This window comes from Hordeum vulgare, chromosome 1H (genome assembly GCF_904849725.1).
Source record: "Hordeum vulgare subsp. vulgare chromosome 1H, MorexV3_pseudomolecules_assembly, whole genome shotgun sequence".
Taxonomy (NCBI): Eukaryota; Viridiplantae; Streptophyta; class Magnoliopsida; order Poales; family Poaceae; genus Hordeum; species Hordeum vulgare.
The window spans coordinates 431091404-431114054 of NC_058518.1; the positions used below are offsets into that span (position 1 = coordinate 431091404).

Sequence of the window (22651 nt, forward strand, 5' to 3'; positions counted from 1 at the left end):
CTGAAGAAGCACAGGGCTGCTATTGGATATACTCTTGATGATCTTAAGGGCATAAGCCCCACTCTATGTCATCACAAGATTAATATGGAACCAGATGCTAAACTTGTTGTTGATCATCAACGCCGCTTAAATCCTAAGATGAAGGAAGTGGTAAGAACTGAAATACTAAAGCTTCTGGAGGCAGGTATAATTTATCCTATTGCTCATAGTAGATAGGTAAGTCATGTTCATTGTGTTCCTAAGAAAGGAGGTATAATTGTTGTTCCTAATGATAAAAATAAACTTATTCCGCAAAGAATAGTAACTGGTTAGGATGGTAATTGATTTCAGGAAATTGAATAAAGCTACTAGGAAAGATCATTGCCCCTTGCCATTTATTGATCAAATGTTAGAAAGATTATCTAAGCACACACACTTTTGTTTTCTTGATGGATATTCTGGTTTCTCTCAAATACATGTACCTGTGGAGCCTTATAACGAGCATCGTGTTGCAAGGCCATGTGTCGACCCATTGCTTTACCGAATTACTCACACTTGGTGATCAAATCGCAAGATAAACTCATTGAAGATGACATAAAGATGAATGAATGATCAAATAATGTGTCTTACAATATATAGTTGCCGGATGCAATACACCGATTATAAGTAAGACTTACTTGGTGATGGATGGTGAGCCCTACTATGGAGATGAGATGGGAAATGTCGGTGGCTGGGATTGGAAGATGGTTCTGATTCTTCTTTCGCGAATGGTGCTCCCTCGCTATTGAGAATTAGGCGTCGAACCCTTATAGAAGTTGGTCAGGTGGACCTGCTGGAACCGATGAGCATGGGTACAAGTATTGAGCGTATGCCTTATGCTCGCTCTACTAACTTGTGTGCACCTTCAATTTCCTTCTCTCTTCCACCAAACTTCATGTTTCCTTGTGTGAGATGATTTCCTTTCATGTTTGGGCCCTTTTCTGGCGAAAACATATTAAACAAAGGATTTCACAATCTCTCGCACTTATTAATCATCACTGACAATACCATGGTGATTTTTTTGAAAAAAATCTAGGATTATCCGATTTAAACAACAATGTGACAAGTGCAAAAATATTACTCATAAGCCGCTCGTTTCCGTCAGCTGGTACAACTGCCATGACCCCCCATCGATGTTGTTGAAGCTCGGAATGTCGCTACTAATTATGACTGATCCCCTGCCCCTCAACCGTCTAAGATGGTCGTTACCACACCACCGTTAGCCGACGAGGTCGATTAATCGACATGCAACCTCCAATAGACTGACAACTATGCCGAGCCACCAGCCCCATTTGAAGCTCTCGACGCTCGAGCGACGCGTCGCTGCCGTAGTTGGCCGCACCCTCGACGCCTGCTCCCTTCTGACTCATGTCCTAGGTGGCCCGACGGATGTCTCGACCCTAACGAACTTCGTTGGTTGAAATCGATCTCGGCTCCTGTGTGACCGTTAGATCTGCCTCCCGGCCTTCCCATCATTGGCTCTCATCCTTTCTTATTTTTTAGGCACCACTTTTACATAATCCGTTGGAGCAACAACAATCATGGCGCCCAAAAATCTTCTCTCTACTACCCTGTAATCGGGGAAATCCAGTTCGGCTCTTGGAAGCATATGCTCCTGTCCATAAAGAATATTTGTTGCAAAAATATAATATATATATATATATATATATATATATATATATATATATTTGAAATAAAATAGATGTGTTTTTTGTCACATCCAATTGCTACCTGCAAATTTTTAGTGAATTTTTTAAGCATTTTGAGTTGTTCAAAAAACAAATCAAACCTAAGATGTTACCTACAAATGCTTCATTTAATTTTATTTTTTCATTGACGAAATATCGCTATCCCATTTCACATAAAAATTGTCAAACGCGTTTGTTAGATTAAGATGAACATCCACAAAAAAATAGATTTTTTGAATTTTATTTACTATTTATTTTGAATTTACTATCCATCAGGAAGCATATGTTCCAAAGAGCCAAAACAGCCCTCCCGTGTAATCGTTTCTACTCCCTTCGACATAGTTTAGAAGGTATGTACGTGTACCTAGATCATCAATTTAACTTATATAAAATATATTATTTAATATGAAAATTATATCATTAGAAAATAAAACATCTAAAGTTTCTAATGATATATTTTTTGTTATATATGCCTCTCATTAAGTTGGTCAAATTGATGACCTAGGTACATGTGTCGGACTTATAAACTAAGACGGAGGAAGTACATTAGTTTTACATCATCCATTAGGCCTTGTTCGGTTAAGCCACTCCCCAGGTGAATTGGAGTGAATTGAAGGAGATATGTGGGGAGTTTAATCTAGATGAGATTTAATCCCTGCCAATATCTGTCAATTCCGTCCATTTTTCATGCAACCGAACAAGGCCATTGGGCTTTGATGTGGGTGAAATATAAATCTTGGCCGTACAACATATTTCACGAACGGCTCAGATAGGGGGTAGTAGCACGCGACGCCGTTTAGGCGGAACCGAATAGCAGAGGAATTAAATGGGAATACAGCCTTCAAAGCTTACGCATGCTCTCCCCCGCCGCCGCCGTTGTAGCCGCCGTCCGCGCCGCGGCGGGATCACCGACGTCCTTACGCCGCGCCCACGCGCGTCTTCTCAAGGAAGGCCTGGCGCTGCACCCTCCCGCGCCGACCCTTCTCGTATCCTCCTACGCCAAGTGCCGCCTCCTCCCCGACGCCCGCCGGGTGTTCGACGAAAGTCAGCGCCGGGACCTCCACCTCTACTCGTCGCTCCTCGCCGCCGTTTCTAACTCCGACTCTCCGGCCCTCGTGCTCCCGATCACCCGTCGCATGCTCTCTGTTGACGCTCTCCAACCCGACCACTTCGTCCTCGCCTCCATTGCCAGCGCCTCCGCCAGGCTGCGCAGCCTAAGTCTTGGTAAGCAGCTCCATGGACACTTCGTTGCTTCCCCGTATAGCGGAGACGATGTCGTCAAGTCTTCGCTGGTCGACATGTACTGTAAGTGTGGTTTTCCGGACGATGCCAGGAAGGTGTTTGATAGTATGAGTGTCAAGAACAGTGTTGTGTGGACTGCGCTTGTTTCTGGGTACGCGTCGATCGGCTATACTGACGAGGCGCTGGAGCTCTTCTGGAGCATGCCTGGACGCGGCCTCTTTGCATGGACTGCACTCGTATCAGGATTTGTAAAAGCTGGCGAGAGTGTTAGAGCGGTGGAGCTGTTTGTTGACATGAGGCGGGATGCCATAACTATTGATGACGCATTTGTGTTGTCAGTTGTAACTGGAGGGTCTGCAGACCTGGCTGCGCTTGTTCTGGGTACACAGTTGCATGGTTTGTCCATGAGGCTTGGGTTCTTGTCCAGCATGATGGTTGGGAATGCATTGGTTGACATGTACTCCAAATGTAGCGACATACACTCCGCTAGAGAAGTATTTGAAGAGATTACAGCGCGTGACATCATCTCATGGACAACAATGATTGTTGGAGAGGCGCAGCATGGTCGAGCAGGGGAGGCTTTTGCTCTTTATGACCGGATGATTCTTGCAGGAGTGAAGCCCAATGAGGTGACATTCGTTGGGTTGATCTACGCATGTAGCCACGCTGGTCTTGTTCAGAAAGGTCGGCAACTGTTTGACTCAGTGAAGCGGGAGTATGGCATCAACCCTGGATTACAACTCTATACATGCTACCTAGATCTTCTTAGTCGCTCGGGCCATTTATCAGAAGCTGAAGAACTCATCACTACGATGCCATATGAGCCTGATGAAGCTGCTTGGGGGGCCCTCTTGAGCGCATGCAAGAAACACAAAAATGCTGAAATGTGTGTCAGGGTTGCTGATAATCTATTAGAGCTGGGACCAAAATATCCTTCAACATGTGTCTTGTTGTCTAATGTCTATGCAGTGAATGGCAAATGGGGGTCTGTGAGCACGGTGAGAAAGCTCATGGCTAATATGAAGATAAATAAAGAGCCTGGGTATAGCTGGGTTGAAGTTGGAAGAGAATCTCGTCTGTTTCATGCTGGGGAAGTGCCGGTTGATATGAGAGAAGAAATTCTAGTTTTTCTCAAGGAATTAGTCTTGAAGATGCGCCGGAGGGGCTATGTCCCTGATACCAGTTCTGTGATGCATGATCTGGAGGAGCATGAAAAGGAGCACCATCTGTTCTTGCACAGTGAGAGGCTGGCTGTTGCTTTTGGAATCCTCAAGTCTCTTCCAGGGTCAGTGATCCGGGTGGTGAAGAACCTCCGGGTCTGTGTGGACTGCCATACAGTGATGAAGCTAATTAGTGAAATTTTCCAGAGGAAGATTATTGTGAGAGACGCTACTCGTTTCCACCATTTTGAAGGTGGGAAGTGCTCTTGTGGTGAATTCTGGTAGCAGAGCTGATCTGCTGATATTCAGTTGTGCCTTTAGTCCTCTAGGTATGGTCTAATATCTTTACTTTCCCATGTCTAATTAAAGAGATCTGTACGAAATGGATGACCTTTTTCTGTATGACTCAATTGATGTTTGAGTCTTAGAAAAAACAAAACCATATTGTTGTGCCTTCTCCTTGTATAGATGGGCCAACCACCAAGCAAGGATAATAGAAACTAGAATTGTTCATTTGTTGTATCCTATTATTCCTAGCTTTATGTAAATCCTGGTAACAGATAGTCCTTTGGAGTATCCTGGGAAACTACAGGGTAGTGTTGCTACAATTTTTTCCTAAAAAAATCTGAACATTTTTGTTGATGAATTCAAAGGTTATGTTGCTGGTGAATCATGTGTTTTTGTATCCTTTGTGCTTGTCTAATCTGCTATTATGCAACCCAGATCTCTGATACTGTGGATATAATACTACTAGTAGGGCTTGGTGAAAGATTGGACTGAAGTAGCTAAGATTGAGAATTCCAAAGTAGATCTGTTGACTCAGGTACTCCAGTTTCATCTTTTTCTTTTAGAAGAGGATAACCCCCGGCCTCTGCATCTTGCGATTCACACATCCAAATTCTATTAAGGTTCCAGTATCAAGCTCTAGTTCTGAAGTGCAAAAAAAAAAAAAAAACACCGGCAAAAATAGGAATATATGCCTACACACATAGCCTACCATTTTACCGTCATCCAAACCGGTTGTACGTATCCCGTGCTACCATCTTCCATTGGTTTCATCTTGTTTTAATCCATTGAACCAAAGTTAGACACAATGGATCTGATTAGCTTATGAATATTGGAGATGTAGGACTTATGGTTCTCTTAAGCAACAATGGTGCCCTTATCTTGTTCAAGCTGAACAATTTTCTTCTTTTTATACTTCCCCTTTGCAATTAAATGGAAAAACTGGGTGTTACTATCACCTTCCCGCACGTCCCTCACTTTGGCACTTTGACTCAGGTACTCCAGTGGGTTGGTTAAACTAGTTTCTTTACCTTATTACATGCCTACATAACAAGTTTGATGCCACCCCAGTAGAAGAGTTTTATGTTTGTGGACAACATAAGATACCATTTGTTTTAACAGCTGTGATTCTGAGATCTTATCTTGTGCCGTGAAATGACTACTGAAAACACTTGCACTATTAGAGAATAGAAGCGTACCAAAACTTTCAACATGTTTGTGTAATTGTGTTGATGGTTCCGGTGCCGAGATTATTAGTGCATCCAGCTGTGCAGTCAGTTTCATGTGATAATCCATCCAGCTGTGCAGTCAGTTTCATGTGATAATCAGTAAACACAAAGCAGCAAGTTACTGTGTTTATTGTAGTACATAATTTTGTGACAAAAAGGAGGATTGGTTCAAATCATGGACAACGGGCAGCTTTAATTGCAGAGGGGAGGGCAAGAGAAAGGGGGGAATTCATTACGGTCTCACCTTCCATGAAAAAAGGTAAAACTCTGCTTTTGATATGATAAGGTAAAAAAGAGTGGAAGAGATGAATTGTCTAGTGGAGGCCCATGTGGTAAACTTTAATTAGCCCCAGGCACATGGTCATCCTCTTGTTTCACACAACCCAACCCTGCCCTACATGTTGTCATCCTATAGAACCATGGATGGACCACGCCTTAAATATTTCTGTCAAGCAGCACTTAACAACTCTCTCACCATGATGCCAAGCCAACAGTTACTTCTTAACTTAACCTACAGCGGCACAAAAGGACATAGGGTGTGCACTGCAGCACTGGTAACAGTTCACCAGAAAGTTTCAGTTTTCTAAGCATTAACTGTTGCAATTACCTTTACGTCCATCAGTTTCAGATTAAATATTTCTGCATATGCGTCCTACACGGTGAGCCCTACTCCTCCTCCCTCTTGTCTGCTTTTCCTCTTTGTGTCAATTCACAAATCCATTTGATAGACAAGCACACAACCTTTGCTTTCCCTGTGCAGGTTTGTTATTGTAAAGGAAGCAGCAGCAATTCCTTGTTCCATGCTGTGCCTCATCATGGCTTCTTTCTTCTTTAGCATCGCTGCATCATTTGGGCCACTAAAGCCCTTCTTGCCCTTGTGATTGTGAGCAAGTTCTTGATGCTTCCCAGATCCACCAAATGGCTATACAACTCACACTTCTACTCATTTCGTGTAGCCTTTACAGTATGTATTCTTCTTCTTTCTCCACGTCCTCCTCTCTTGCATTGCTGGTGCTGGTTATCTCCACCTGCCTCTCCTTGCTCTTCTCAAACCTCAGACAACTGATCAAAACCAGCAGCCACAAAACTTCCATGGAGGCGGTTGCCCATCAGGAGAAGAGCACTGTGCCACAAGATGAGGTGCCCGAGGATGCGCCGATGGATTCGGCTGGAAGCCTGTCGGGATCTTCAGATTGCCAGGTGAGCGAAGAGTGGACTGATGAAGTCTCGGTGTCTGATGACGACGACGACGACGACGACGAGAGTCTTATTGAGATCTCCCTTGTTGATGGGTACTATGTGGGGCAAGAGGAGCAATGTCTCTGGAAGAAGGAGCAAGACCTCCTCGCCGACTTCCTGCCGGAGTTCGTTCTCGGCAGGAGGGACTTCATAGACATCTTGTCGGAGATCAGTGAGGAGGAAAACATGATCGAGATTGACATTGCAAGGGGCTCCATCAAGTGCACAAACTTCAGCATCAAGGCATGAGCTTTGCAGAGGTTTGGTGAAGTTAAAATCATTCTATGAATTGCTCCCGAGCTTTCGTCAGGGCAAGGGAGTAGTAGTAGGTTGTACTGGACTACATGTCTACATGTGGTGTATCGCCTTGCCTTTTTTTTTCCACAAAGAGCTCAATTCTCATTAGTGATTCTTCAGTGGAAGCCTTGATGCATCTCTTTTCTTGTGCTTTCTGAATGTTACCATAAAAGTAATAAAGCGTGTGCACATATTTTGCTCGAAGTGATTTAAGAAAATAATATGCGTGTGCATGGCCCTTCTTTTGGTACCTACTGTAGTGTTTTCGGCTTGAGTAGATGCTAATGATTATGTCAGGGCTAGCATTATCAATCTCAGGGTGGGGTATACTTAAGTTACTTTATACAGGTTAGGGCACTATACGGAACTTCATTGCAAATTAAAAAACTGAATACGATTTGTAAGCTACTTGATGTGGTTTTAGCCATTACGCTCAACTTTTTGTCCTTCTGAACCAAAAGCTCGACATTTATCCAATGAAAGGCAGTGGCATATGGTTCAACAATCCAGAATAATCGGTCTTTTAGTTTCTGCAGCTGGGTGCTTTTAGCGGCTGATGTTTGATTTGGAAAAAGGACTATGCGATATTCATGATTTGCACCTCTATTATTAGCTTGTAGTGACCTAGTGCTGACCTCGGATGATGCCGGCGGCGGTGGCGTCTTTGGACTTTGTTCTCCTCCTTGGAGGCATCACTATGGAACTCCGGCCTCTCCGTCTCCCCAAACCCCTGGGCTCTCCGCTTATTCTAACTCCACTTTTGATTCTTTCTCCTTGTAAGTACAAAAATTGAAGATAATGACGGTGAGCATTTGTAATCTGACATGCTGACACTTCAGTTAAGTGTGCACATGCCTCCATTCACTATTGGAAATAGGCAATTCCATGATTAACTGGCTGCTAATGCGCGCCTTGCCGCCCTGTTTTTCACATAGATTTTTTTCTCTCTCGCTTGTATTGTACTCCCTTCTTTTTTAAATATAAGTCTTTCTAGAGATTTCACTATGAACTACATACGGATGTATATAGAAATACTTTAAAGTATAGATTCACTCATTTTGCTTCTTATGTAGTTCGTAGTGAAATCTTTAGAAAGACATATTTAGGAAGGGAGGGAGTAGATGTTTGGTGCATTGTTTTTTTTTGGGTTGTTTGTTTTCCTAAGCTTATTAAGCTCTGTGTGCTCGGGACGTGATTGACCTTTTAGTTTGGTAGCGAATGAGAGATACAATTATTACTAGTTAAATGTCAGCGTGTTGCTACAGGTAACGAGTAAGGTGATGCGGAGCATCCTACGGTTGTCCCCATGCACATTCCATCATCACCCCGAACATCAAGTGGGCCTATAACAAGAGTGCATGCAAGAGTTTTCGAAATAGGGGTTACCTCTTTCCACTTCGAGCTCCCTTTAAATTCACATGAGACATGGCTTCTACCAAAAACGGAGACGCTATGCATGCTTAGGTATCAAGGAGAAGGTTGTGGTGAAGCAAAGAGGGATCTCAAGTGCACATGGAGCCCCAAGGAGGAGGAACCCCAAGACCTGAAGCACCAAAGGCCTTCTGGAAACCCCCGTGCCAGGACATGCAGTCGACGGGTGAGCGAAGCCCCTGGCCACCACGGGTGCACAAACCTACAACCGTTGGGTTGGCGAGGCCCCTGTCCACCCCGGGTATCCGACCCCTCCACCACCGGGTGCCCCCTCCCCCATCTAGGGGACCACCCCAGGTGCCCGACCTTCTCCGCTCAGGTGATCCCGGGTGCCCGAACCTCCCAGGTGACACCTGTGAGCATTAGGGGCAAATGATCCTTGTACCCCCACCCCCAAACGTTTCCTAGACTATAAATAGACGTCTCTTAGTTCATATTTAGGGTTAGCAAAATATATGATATTATTTGAGAGAGCCTTACTCCTTGTACGTCCATCTTGAGGATCAAGACCTCCTAAGGGAGAGTGATCCCCATCATAGGATCATCAATACCTAAGGGAAAAGGATCTTGAGCTAGATCATCAAGACCTCATCTCATTTGGATTTGAGAAGAACCTTTACCTTTGTGCTATTTGCCTTGATTGTTCATGTTATACTTGTGGATCTCATGTATGCTATTCTAGTGGATGTGTGATTTGGATTTGTTTGAGTGATTTCTCTCTTGATTTCTTGTTTGCCCTCTGTTTTCCCCTCCAAGTGTGCATAAGATCACCACCTAGGGTTTCACCCTAAAACATCTTGGATTAGAGCATAGGTTGATTTACACCTTGGAGTCTGAAAGCACATATGCTCCCTTGGTGGTTTTGATAATTCATGACAACATACATTGTCTCTTGGACTAACACTTTTACCTAGTATATTTCAGGTATAGTCCACATAGAGCATTGGCCAAAGGATTGTGAGGAGAAGCCCCTTGATGCAAGGAAAGGAATAGGATTGGCTTAAGCTTCAAGCAAGATGACTCTACATTTTACATTTGTGAGAAATCACTTTTGAGTCGGTAGGAAAGCCAATACTATTAAAAGGGGGTGAGGTATTATGATGAATTGGTTGCTCAAGTGCTTAGACATAGCCACCAAAATACTCAATCATTCTCCCACAAATATCTCTGTCCCAAGCCAAAATAACAAAATTGGTGCCACCAAGTTTTCCCACTCGGCCCTACCGATTTCCTACTAACAGATCTTTTGCCAAACTCTAATCTCTAGGTACCACCAAGTTTCACATCGGTGTCACACAAAGATAGTGACCAACTTTCTATTGTCTCAATTTCAAGAATTGGAATTTCCGAGATTGAAATTGGTACCACTGAGATTTGGAAACTGTCCTAGATCATAGTATCGGTACCACCAAGATTCATATATCGGTCTCACCGAGAATTCAAAAGTTGCCACATTTAGTGCAACCCGGTACCACCGAGATTCTTTTCGGTGTCACCGAATTGGGCAATAATGTTGTAATGGTTGAATTTTGGGGGATGCCTATATATACCGCTCCACCTCCTCTCACTCGTAGAGGAAACACTCATAACACACACACACACACTTGCCATATCCATTTTTGAGAGAGATCACCTACTTCGTGAAGATCTATCGTGAATGAGGTTAGTCATGTGTGGACGTAAGCCATCGTGGAATAGACAAGACCGCTTCTTCGTGGACCCCTTGTGGGTGGAGCCCTCCGTGGACTCTCGCAGCCGTTACCCTCCATGGGTTGAAGTCTACACTAACATGGACGTACGATAGCGCCACCTATCGGAACCACGCCGAAAATCATCGTGTCAATCTTTGCGTTTGATCTTCCTAAACTCTACTCCTTACTTACATGTGTAATGTCTTTTACTTTGTGCTGCCATAGTAGGGTGCACTAGACTTGTTAGAATTGCTAAAATCCGCCGACCATTAAAATTGGGAAAAGGCTAGGATTTTAATTTATGCAAGTAGTCTATTCACCCCCCCTTTAGACACCCCTTCTGTAGATCCCACAATCGGTATCAAAGCTTTGGTCTCCATATCCTTGGTTTAATCACCATGGAGGAATATGGATGTGCCTGGTTTGGGGAATATTAGTTGTAGAGTTCCTATTCTCAATGGGGAGCATTATAGACAATGGAAAGATAAAATGCTTGATATACTTGATGAATTCCATCTACGCAAGTATGTTGAATATCCCTATGTGCCTCCCATTGATCCCCTACATCCTTCTCATGATGAAGAACTTGATGTGCTTGGCAATCTTAAAATTGTTAATCTTATCATTAGAGGACTACCAAGAAATGTACTTAAGCAAATCAAGAACTTTGAGTGTGCTTATACTCATCGAAAAATCTTGATGTCATTTTCCAAAAATCCATTGCTTTTCACAAAATGAAGCCAAATGATCCTAATTTTGATAAATGCCTATTTGAGCTTTGTGACCTCATGCGTGCTAAAGGAGATGATATTACCATTAAAAATATCATTCTTGAAGCCATTCACATGCATAAACATGAACATTGTCATAGTCAAAATTCTGATGAAACTCTTGATTCTTATGACGGGGATATTCCGTCTGACGATGACAATGTGGAGCATGGCTACTACAATGAAGATGAGGAGTTTAACGTCGAGTATGATAAGACCATGACCTTAGTCTTATGGCGAACCTTAGGGACTACATGGCTAGAGGAAAAGAGTGACACTCCATGCACCGACACACAACCAGAGATAAAGACATGTTTCATGAGATCACACCAAACCACGGACCTCGAAGGTATGTGACCTTTGGTGACAACTCTAAGGGTAAGGTACTTGGTCTTGGTAAGGTGGCCATATCTCATGATAGTTCCATTCAAAATGTCATGCTTATTGAATCTTTTGGCTACAATCTTATTTCCGTATCTAGACTAACAAACTTTGGTTTCAATGTGCTATTTACGGAAGTTGACTGCCAAGTGTTTTGCCGTGATAATAACATGGTCTTCACTGGTTTTCGTAGAGGTGATTTGTACATTGTCGATTTCACTAAAAAAAATCCAAACCCCGTACATGTATTATTGCAAAATCCTCTAAAGGTTGGTTATGACATAGAAGGCTAGGACATGTTGGTATGTGTAACCTTGACAGTCTTATCAAAGGTGATCATATTCTTGGTGTTAAAGATGTTATCTTTTACAAAGATAGACTTTGTAGTGCTTGTCAAGCAGGAAAACAAGTCAGTGGAAGTCATCCCGTGAAGAACATCATGACTACAAGAAGGCCACTTGAGCTACTACCCATGGATCTTTTTGGTCCCAATGCTTACAAATGCCTAGGTGGAAATTCGTATGGTTTAGTTATTGTTGGTGATTTTTCCAGATTTACGTGGGTATTCTTTCTTGATGATAAGTCACGGGTACAAAAGATCTTCAAAAAATTCGCTCGGAAAGCCCAAAATCAATTTGAAGTGAAGATCAAGAAAGTTCGGAGTGACAACGGAACGGAGTTCAAGAACACAAATGTGGATACTTTTCTTGATGAAGAAGGTATCTCACATGAGTTCTCGATGATGTACACTCCTCAACAAAATGGAGTTGTTGAGAGGAAGAACCGAACTCTCATAGAGATGGCCAGAATGATGCTTGACAAATACAAGACGCCAAGACACTTTTGGGCAGAAGGTGTGTAAATAGCTTGTCATGGCATAAATCGACTCTACTTACACAAGCTTCTCGGTAAAACGGCATACGAGCTACTCATCAGTAACAAACCCCAAGCTGGATACTTTCGAGTATTCGGCTCTAAGTGCTACATTCTTGATAAGCATCGTTGCTCTAAATTTGCTCCTAAATCTTATGAAGGTTCCCTACTTGGTTATGGATCATACTCTCACACTTACCGTGTCTACAACAACTTCACTCGAAAAGTTGAAAAGACGGTAGATGTGAAGTTTGATGAATCTAATGGTTCGCAAGTCGAACAATTGCGAAATGATGTAGGAGATAAGGAACCTTCGGAAGCCATTGAAGATCTACCTATTGGCAAGATACATCCCATGGAGGTGAAGGAAAGTAGTTCATCAACTCAAGTGGAAGCTCCTACTTCCCGTCAAGGCGAACCACAAAATTACATGGAGGCATCCACAAGTGGCACACAACATGATGAAGAGAAGGAAGAAGTACATCATGAGGATCCACCTCAAACTTCCTCACCACTACCTCAAGGAGATGACACCGTCAATGACAACGAACAAGAAGATGATGATGAGGAAGCTCCGCCATCCAACAAAAAGAAGTTGTCACGAGTTCGAACAAGAGTGTACAAAGATCATCCGCTGAATCAAATCTTCGGTGACACACAAACCGGGAGAATCACTCACTCTAAATCGTGTTTAGCTAAATTTTGTGAGCATTACTCATTTATCTCTAGCATTGAGCCTATGAAGGTTGAAGAATCCCTTCAAGACCCGAATTGGGTGAATGCCATGCACGAAGATCTACACAACTTCGAGAGGAATGAAGTTTGGACACTTGTGGAAAAGCCCAAGGACGAGAACAACATCATCGATACAAAATGGATGTTTCAAAACAAGCAAGATGAAGATGGTCAAGTTATATGCAACAAGGCACGTCTTGTAGCCCAAGGATCCACGCAAGTCGAAGGTATGGACTGTGGTGAGACTTATGCCAGTTGCTAGACTTGAAGCCATACGTGTACTTCTCACTTATGCCAATCACCAGGATATTACTCTTTACCAAATGGATATCAAAAGTGCTTTTCTAAACAGTGAAATTGAGGAGGAAGTTTATGTCAAACAACCTCCCCGCTTTGTGAACCCTAAGAAACCTAATCATGTTTAGAAACTTCGTAAAGCTTTATATGGTCTTAAACAAACCCCTAGAGCTTGATACAAATGCCTAACGAAGTTTCTCATTGAAAATGATTTTGAGATTGGTAAAAACAACGCAACCTTATTCACTAAAAGAGTTAATGGAGAACTATTTGTGTGCCAAATATATGTGGATGATATTATCTTTGGTTCTACTAACCCACATTTTAGTGAGAAATTTGGAAGTGATGTCCGAGAAGTATGAGATGTCTATGATGTGTGAGCGTAAATTCTTCCTTGGTTTGAAAATCAAACAATCGTGAGAAGGTACGTTTTTCTCTCAAACCAAGTACACAAAGGACTTAATCAAGAAGTTCAACATGCAATAATGCAAAGGTATGAGTACCTCCATGCTTACTAGTGGACATGTTGACCTCACTAAGGAGGACAGACTAGTTGATCAAAAGGTTTATCGATCAATGGTTGATTCATTGCTATATCTATGTGCCTAACATCCCGATATTATGTTGAGTGTTTGCATGTGTGCCCGATATCAAGCGACACCCGAAGAGTGTCATCTAAAGGCTATGAAAAGAGTTGTGAGATACTTGATACATACACCAAACTTTGGCATATGGTATCCCAAGAGATCTTTTAATCTTGCTTGCTATTTCGACTCGGACTATGCCGGAGACTAGGTTGATAGAAAATCCACCTCGGGTACATGTCAATTTCTTGAGAGATCTCTTGTGTCTTGGTCATACAAGAAACAAAACTCGGTATATTTATCTACTGCGAAAGCGGAATACATTGTCGTCTGATCATGATGTGCGCAATTACTATTGATGACACAAACTCTTAAGGATAATGGCATTCATGTGAGACATGTTCCATTGTTGTTTGATAATGAAAGTGATATTAAATTTGCCTATAATATTGTGCAACATTCTCGAACTAAACATATTCAAGTGCGACATCATTTCATTCGTGATCATGTTGGTAAAGGAGATATAAATCTCAAGCATGTTCGTACCGACAAACAATTGGCTGATATGTTTACCAAACCACTTGATGGGAAAGTATTTTGTCATTTGAGGAGTGAATTTAACATCAATGATGCTTCAAACTTGAGCTATACTCGCTTGGATGCATGCAAGGGCATGAGCTTACTTGGCTATTCCATGATGCTATTGATATGACATTATCTTATATCTTGGAAAAATATGCTCCCTTGTATTACATCTAACCTTTTGTAGGTACTTGGAAGAACTACACTCCACAAGATTTCCATCAACTCACATCAAAAGCAATATTGACATAGCCAAGTATCAACAACCCGTTCTTCGGAGATGAAGGAAGAAGACAACAAAATCATATCCTTGACAACTATTTGATTAATACAATCACTCATGTCAATTGGATATATATTATGTTCTTCCTTGCATGACTAACCAATGTAGGTGAAAAGTGAACCAAAACAACAATGATTGCTTCGAATTTGAGATGATCTTCATGAACATTGCGAATCCACAACAAGTTCACCTACATGCCACGTCATCAACATCATTTGAAGGCATGTACTCATATCCTTGATAAAGCTTTACACCAAGTCATGAGGTAAATCAACTCAAGTGATATGAAGACATTAAAAAGCTTTATGTAAAAAATGGTAACCCCATTTTGCGTTAACGATGAGTATGACCTCTGATCAATCATTCTTGCTTGACTCCTCAAGTCAATATACTCTAATATGTGTGACCTAGTCACCGCCCAACATCTAGATGGAGATTCTTGTATGGTTGATATCTTTGTTGCATGCTTTCTTGGAACCATTCAACTCTCATCTATGTGTATGTATATATTAAAAAAACATTTTTTTATTTGTCTCTTGTTCTTTTTCAAATATTTGGATAATTATTATTTTCAAAGTTTGTGGATATTTTCTCTATATTTGAGTTGAGAAGTTGATTTTCATTGCAACTTGGTCTCACCGATCCAGGAAACTCAGCGTAACCGATTTCTTCGAGAGGCCTATTATCATTTTCAGTTCTACTGAACCATAATGCCTCTGTGACTATGAATTTTATCACTTCCTACAATCTTTTGGAATTTCTGGATTTTTGACATAAAGGGGGAGATAGATTTTCAATTATCGCAAGCCTTGGTATCTCTTGAGCTCTTATTGATCACTTCCATTTATGTTAAAGGGGGACATAATCTTGTATCCCACAACTTCTAAGGAGGAGATAACTTCAATGATCCTACAATATAGGAGGGAGAAATTTCTATGATCCCTAACATAGGGGAAGATAGTTAAAGGAACTCTTATCTATACTTAAGGGGGGAGACAAATTCAAGGAACCCTTATCAAAGAGATAAGAATCGAGGATCCCTTACTCTCTATGAACCCTTGCCCTCTGACCTTTTTGGAAATTTATGCCAAAGGGTGAGATATATAAGAGCTTCTAAATATTGACACCTAAGGGGAGATCTGCCAAAGGGGGAGATATATCAAACCTTACATATTCAGAGGGAGAGATACCATTAAGGGGGAGAGACATATAAAACTTATATAAATTGTTTTATTGCCATCTTTGGATTGAACTTGTCTCACCCTACACACTCCCCATATCTACATGATATGATTCAGGGTGAGAGGTAATCTTACATATTCATCCTTAAGGGAGAAAGCTCCAAATATTCTTGGAGACATATCTATCATCAAATCAGATTTCTCATATGTTCTCCATATCTTGGTGCTTTTGAAGCTCTTTGCATCTTTACAATAGAGTACTCTTGTGTTTTCTAACATTTGTTTTCCCAAGTGTGCTCCTACTGCTAAGATGCTCATGAACCTCAAGGTAAGTATATGCATCATATGCTTGTTCAGGATGATCTCTTGTATCTTGCACAAATTGTTTGCAAGAGTGAGTCTTGAACATGGAAGTTCTGCATTCACATATGTGTGATGCATATAGCCAAGATTTACATGACTTGTATTGTCCTTCTACCATGTGTGTGCTCATGCAGCCCAAAGCAACTATCCTTTAGAAGGGGATTGCACACATTTAGGGGGAGCTTGTATGAGTCATGTATCTCTCAAAGTTGTCATACTCTAATGCCTATATTTATTTAAAGCTTTGATTGTATGGTCTCATCAATTTCCAAAAAGGGGGAGATTGAAAGCACATATGCTCCCGTGGTGGTTTTGATAATTCATGACAACATACATTGTATCTTGGACTAATTTTTTTACCTAGTATATTTCAGGTATAGTCTACAAAGAGCATTGGGCAAAGGATTGTGAGGGGAAGCCCCTTGAAGCTTTAAGCAAGAGGACTCTACATTTTACATTTGTGAGAAATCACTTTTGAGTCCATAGGAAAGCCACTACTATTAAAAATGGTGAGGTATTATGATGAATTGGTTGCTCAAGTGCTTAGAGATAGCCACCAAAAATATTCAGTCATTTTCTCACAAATATCTTTTTCCCAGGCGAAAAGAGCAAAATCGGTGCCAGCAAGTTTTCCCACTCAGTCCTACCGATTTTCCGAGTTACAGGTCCTTTTCCAAACCCTAATCTCTCGATACCACCAAGTTTCACATCGGTGCCATCGAAAGACAGTGAGCAACTTCATATTGTCTCGATTTCAAGAATCGGAATTTCCGAGATTGAAATTGGTACCACCGAGATTTGAAAACTGCCCTAGGTCATCGTATCGTTACCACCGAGATTCATATATCGGTCTCATCGAGAATTCAAAAATTGCCACATTTAGGGCAACTCGGTACCACCGAGATTCTTTTCGGTGTCTTCGAGTTGGGCAATACTGTTGTTGGTATAGTATATATATAGCCATGTAATCTTTTTGTATTTACCCTATTGTATAAGGGGTTTCCTGCATATCCTTCACATGTACATGTATATATACCGGTATATGGACTCATGGGAATACAAGTTGCATATTTCCTAACATGGTATTAGAGCTAGGTCAATTTTTTGCATTCTATAACTCATGCTATTGATCTTCCGTGGCGTCGCCGCTGCTTTTCTCCCCATCGTAGCCGCCGGTCCACCCACGATCTCTCCAGCCGTTGTTGCTGGGTCTCCTCTATCGCTCAAAGCCGCCGGGTCCTCTCTTGCTCGAAGCACGTGGAACGAAGCTGCTCCAGATCGACGCCCCTCGACCAAAGTCATCGGATCCCGCCGTCCTTTGCCGGATCCTATCGTCCTGTGTCGGATCCCGTCGTCTTCGTTCCACCCTACTGGATCCCGCCGTCCGCCCGATCCTGCAGCCCCTCGCCTGATTAGCTGTCACCGCGTCTACCTGTCTAGAGGAGAAGGCTACCCCAGGGCGGGTTTCATCCTCTGACGTTCCACTGGATCCCATATCTTGTTGCTTGTCCGCGCTCTCGCCGTCGGCTTCTGCTACCCAGGACGTCGACTTCGTCTCCTTTCCAATACTCTACCAAGGAGCGCTCTGCCCGTCCTGCTTCTTTGCTCACGATCCCGTCCACCCTGCCCGCACGAGCAGGTGCTTTTGCCGGATCGAAGGCTTGGTTCTGGTCTGCTTTTCATTGACTGAGTTTCTTTGGTAAAAAAAAGAGAAAAAAGAGAAAAAAGGAAAAAAATGTCTACACTATCGTGCTACGTTGCAGTCCCTTGCTTCCCGTTGACTCCTGACGGCTGTGCTGGTAGCTCTTCTGTCGCTCCTCCTACGAGCTCCACATATGGTGATTGTTGCTCTACACTGACTCCTTTCGCGACTTTCATCGATGAATGTCGCTCTTCCCCGACACCTCTCGCGACTTTCATCGGTTGTCCTCGTGCATATGACTCCATGGACTACGCTTCATCCACGCGTCTTCCCTTGGCACTTGGTGCTTGTCTGTACACGGCCTCGTCTTATCCACCGTCCTTTGCCGGCAATACTGGTCATGCTACACCGTCATATTTAGCGGCTTCCACATGTGCTGGTGGTCGCTTCTCTCCTCGTGCCACTACGCCGCCTACTTTAACTGTGTACTTCACTGAGGACGAGATTGCACGACTTCGAATTCATCATGTTCAATCCAACACAAAGAACTTCAAAGAGTTCCCCAAAGTTTCTACCGGAAAGTCAAGACGAAAACATGTGCCAACCCCTAGGCATAGATTCCCATGGTCACGGAACCCGCAAGTTGATCACCAAAACATACATCAAGTGGATCAATAGAACATCCCATTGTCACCACGGATTTCCGTTCGCAAGACATACATCAAGTGTTCTCAAATACTTAAAGACTCAATCCGATAAAAAAAATCAAAGGGAAAAATCAATTCATCACAAGAAGATAGAGAGGGGAAAACTCTGTATGGTTCATCTATATTAATAAAGCTCGCGATACATCAAGATCGTGCCATCTCAAGAACACGAGAGAGAGAGATATTGAACACATAGATACTAGTACATACCCTCAGCCCTGAGGAGAATTACTCACACATTATCATGGTGATATAGAGAGATTTTTTGATGGAGAGGTGCAACCCCAAAGAGATGGAGGCGATGGCGGCCACGGCACCGGCGCCGTGCGGCGGCCCCTTGCCCCTCCTTCTTCCTTGGTCATGGTGCTGCAATGGAGGAGCCTCTCTCCTTCTTGGCGGCTACAAACTGAGAGGCAAATTCGTGTCTCTTGGTCGCTTTACCAAAATTAGGGTTTTTCTCTCCTTATATATGCCTCTATGGTCCTCCGATGGATGGACCCTTGAACCAATGGCTCTCAGGCACCTCTAGAACCTTTCTAGTGGCTCCTCACAGCCCTCATGAGTCTTCAAAGTCGTGGCTTGGCCGAATAGATCACATATGTTAAGAGTTGGACTTAATCACGTCAACAATTCTGGTGATCCCGTAATCAGATATTTTCCTTCAATAAAACAGGTCTCCAGATCGCATACGACCTCCGTTATAGATGAATTTGTAGTCCAGAATAATTGCCATAAAATTCCCCACACTTTCCTAGTTTTAGCTTGTTTCATTTGAAGCCGTATGCGGGGGTCAAACTGACAATCTCTAAAAACTGTTTGTGGACAGATTTTAGGAGAGTCAGAGTCTTCTTCCAACAAGGCTCCTTTTGCGTTTTTTTCGACAATTTTGTAATTAATTCCTACAAATCAAAGTGTGAAACAAGAACTTGTGCAATTTTGCAACCATTAATAGGTTAGTCCCAAAAAATAATATAAACTTGTAGTAAAATGATTGTAAAACATCCAAGAATGATAATATAACAACATGGAACAAGCAAAAATTGTAGATACGTTGGAGACGTGTCAGTCTACATCGACATCTTTAGTTGTGCCCCTGACTGAGCAGGAGATTGGGCGATTTCGATGTCTGCTAGCTCCATCTTCTGGTTCTTCATCGACAGGTTCTGTTGGTTGCTACAGACTCTTCTCGCATTGTGAGACCACCTTCTACAGAAGCAGGTACATCTCTATGGATTCTTGATACTGGAGCATCTTTTCATATGACTCATGATTCATTGTTGCGGCAACAAAAGTACTTCCTTGGCGCTAGGAATTCTTCTTGTTACTTCTATGGTTTGCGTCGGTTTTTCCCCTGAAGAGGAAAGGGTGATGCAGCACAGGAGCAGTAAGTATTTCCCTCAGTTTGAGAACCAATGTATCGATCCAGAAGGAGGGCCTCGTCAAGTCCAGAGTACCTGCGCAAACACAAACAAGCTTGCACCCAACACTTCAAAGGGGTTGTCAATCCCTTCAAGATTGCTTGCAAAGTGAGATCTGAAGGCGGAAAGTGCAACGAAGTGAAAAGTGTAAGGCTCAAAATATGGTGTGGAGTAGACCCTCGGGGCATAGTGTTCACTAGAGGCTTCTCTCAAAATAGAAAATATCACGGTGGGTGAACAAATTACTTTCGAGGAATTGATAGAACCGCGCAAAGTCATGACGATATCTAAGGCAATGATCATACATATATGCATCACGTCCGAGACAAGTAGACCGATACTTTCTGCATCTACTACTATTACTCCACACATCGACCGCTATCCAGCATGCATCTAGTGTATTGAGTTCATGACGAACAGAGTAACGCCTTAAGCAAGATGACATGATGTAGAAGGATAATCTCAAACAAATGATGAAAACCCCATCTTTTTACCCTTTATGGCAACAACACGATGCGTGCCTCGCTACCCCTTCTGTCACTGGGTGAGGTCACTGATACGTCTCCATCGTATCTACTTTTCCAAACTCTTTTGCCCTTGTTTTCGACTCTAATTTGCATGATTTGAATGGAACTAACCTGGAATGACGCTGTTTTCAGCAGAATTGCCTTGGTGTTATTTTTGTGCAGAAATCAAAGTTCTCCAAACGTCCTGAAAATTTACGAGGAGCAGTTTTGGAAAATATAAAAAAATCTGCGCCAAGTTCCACCTCAGGGGGTGGGCCAGTGGGCCACAAGCCCTGGCTCCGCCACCCCCCTGGTGGCGGTAGGCAGGCTTGTGGGGCCCACACGGCTCTGCCGCCCCCAACTCCAGCTCTATAAGATCCCTTTCGTCCCAAAAAAAATAAAAATAAAAGTTTTGGTCGCGTTTTTGATACGGAGGCGCTGCCACCACCTGTTCTTCACCTGGAGGGCAGATCTGGAGTCCGTCTTGGCCTCCGGAGAGGGGAAATCGTCGCCATCGTCATCGTCAACCTTCTTCCCTCTCCAATTCCATGAAGCTCTTCGTCGTTCGTGAGTAATCTATTCGTAGGCTTGCTGGGCGGTGATGAGTAGGATGAGATCTATCATGTAATCGAGTTAGTTTTGACGGGGATTGATCCCTAGTATCCACTATGTTCTGAGATTGATGTTGCTACTACTTTGCCATGCTTAATGCTTGTCACTAGGGCCCAAGTGCCATGATTTCAGATCTGAAATTATTATGTTGTCACCAATATATGTGTGTTTTAGATACGATCTTGCAAGTTGTAGTTACCTACTATGTGTTATGATCGGGCAACCCCGGAGTGACAATAACCGGAACCACTCCCGATGATGACCATAGTTTGAGGAGTTCATGTGTTCACCAAGTGCTAATGCGTTGGTCCGGTTCTTTATTAAAAGGAGAACCTTAATATCCCGTAGTTTCCTTTTGGACCCCGCTGCCACGGGAGGGACGGACAATAGATGTCATGCAAGTTCTTTTCCCTAAGCACGTATGACGACACACGGAATGCATGCCTACATCACATTGATGAATGGGAGCTAGCCACATATCTCTCCGTGTTATAGCTGTTGCATGATGAATATCATCCAAACAAATCACCGATCCATTGCCTACAAGTTTGTCCTACTTTTGTTACTTGTCTTGCTCTGCTGCTGCTACTACTGTTGCTACTGCTGTTACTTATCTTGCTCTGCTGCTGCTACTACTGTTGCTACTGCTGTTACTTGTCTTGCTCTGCTGCTACTGTTGCTATTATTGTCGCTTGCTACTATTGCTACTTGCTACTGCTGTCACTACTGTTGTTCCTTGCCACTGCTGTTACTCGTTACACTACTGCTACCTGCTACAATTTTGGTTCACTGGCCGTTGACGGGAACTGACAATTTCCGTCAACGCGGCAACGGAGGCGCCATTGATACAATCGTTAGGAATAGTCTGCCGTCAACAGATCGTTTCTGACACCGTTGTTATCATATTACTTTGTTGTTACTACTGTGCTTGCAGATACTAATCTTTCAGGTGTGGTTGAATCTGAAAAATTCAGCTGCTAATACTTGAGAGTATACTCTCACCTCCTGATTGGCAAACCAACAAATTGGGTCGAATACTCTACCCTCGAAAACTGCTGCGAACCCACGCGCTAGTGGGCCATCAACAACATTCTTCTAGTTTCATTGCCGAGGAGTGCTAGCAGCATTCTTCTGGTGCCATTGCAGGAGAAGGTTTGTTGTCATCAGCATTCATCTAGCATTCGCCAGAGATTGCAATCAGCATTTTTCTGGCGCTGTTGCCGGGGAGGTATTGCTATATTCTCTGAGTTACTTGGGATTTATATCTGCTGATCACTATGAAGAATCTAAAGGATCTGAAGACCAAGTCTTGCCCTCAACTACGAGGGGAGGTAAGGAATTGCCATCTAGCTCTGCACTTGATTCACCTTCAGTTATGAGTAAGTTTGCGACATCACCTCCTACTAGAAATCCTGATATGTCGCCTGTGCTTGATGA

At 42.8% G+C, this 22651-nt stretch overlaps 2 protein-coding genes across 2 annotated transcripts; both read left to right on the forward strand.

The window, feature by feature from the left end:
* The first annotated feature begins 2521 nt into the window (after window positions 1-2521).
* Window positions 2522-4778, forward strand: LOC123442819 (pentatricopeptide repeat-containing protein At4g14050, mitochondrial). The gene has a single exon (XM_045118971.1). It carries the CDS (start codon window positions 2561-2563, stop codon window positions 4391-4393), a length of 1833 nt encoding a protein of 610 aa, XP_044974906.1. The 5' UTR covers window positions 2522-2560; the 3' UTR covers window positions 4394-4778.
* Window positions 4779-5519: 741 nt separating this feature from the next.
* On the forward strand, window positions 5520-7362 carry LOC123442829. The gene has a single exon (XM_045118984.1). The coding sequence runs from the start codon at window positions 6541-6543 to the stop codon at window positions 7108-7110; it is 570 nt and encodes a 189-aa protein (XP_044974919.1). The 5' UTR covers window positions 5520-6540; the 3' UTR covers window positions 7111-7362.
* Window positions 7363-22651: the final 15289 nt, after the last annotated feature.

Excerpts from the sequence above, each read along its gene's own strand:
- LOC123442819 (XM_045118971.1), top strand. The coding sequence starts at position 2,561 with ATGCTCTCCCCCGCCGCCGCCGTTGTAGCCGCCGTCCGCGCCGCGGCG.
- LOC123442829 (XM_045118984.1), top strand. The coding sequence starts at position 6,541 with ATGGCTATACAACTCACACTTCTACTCATTTCGTGTAGCCTTTACAGT.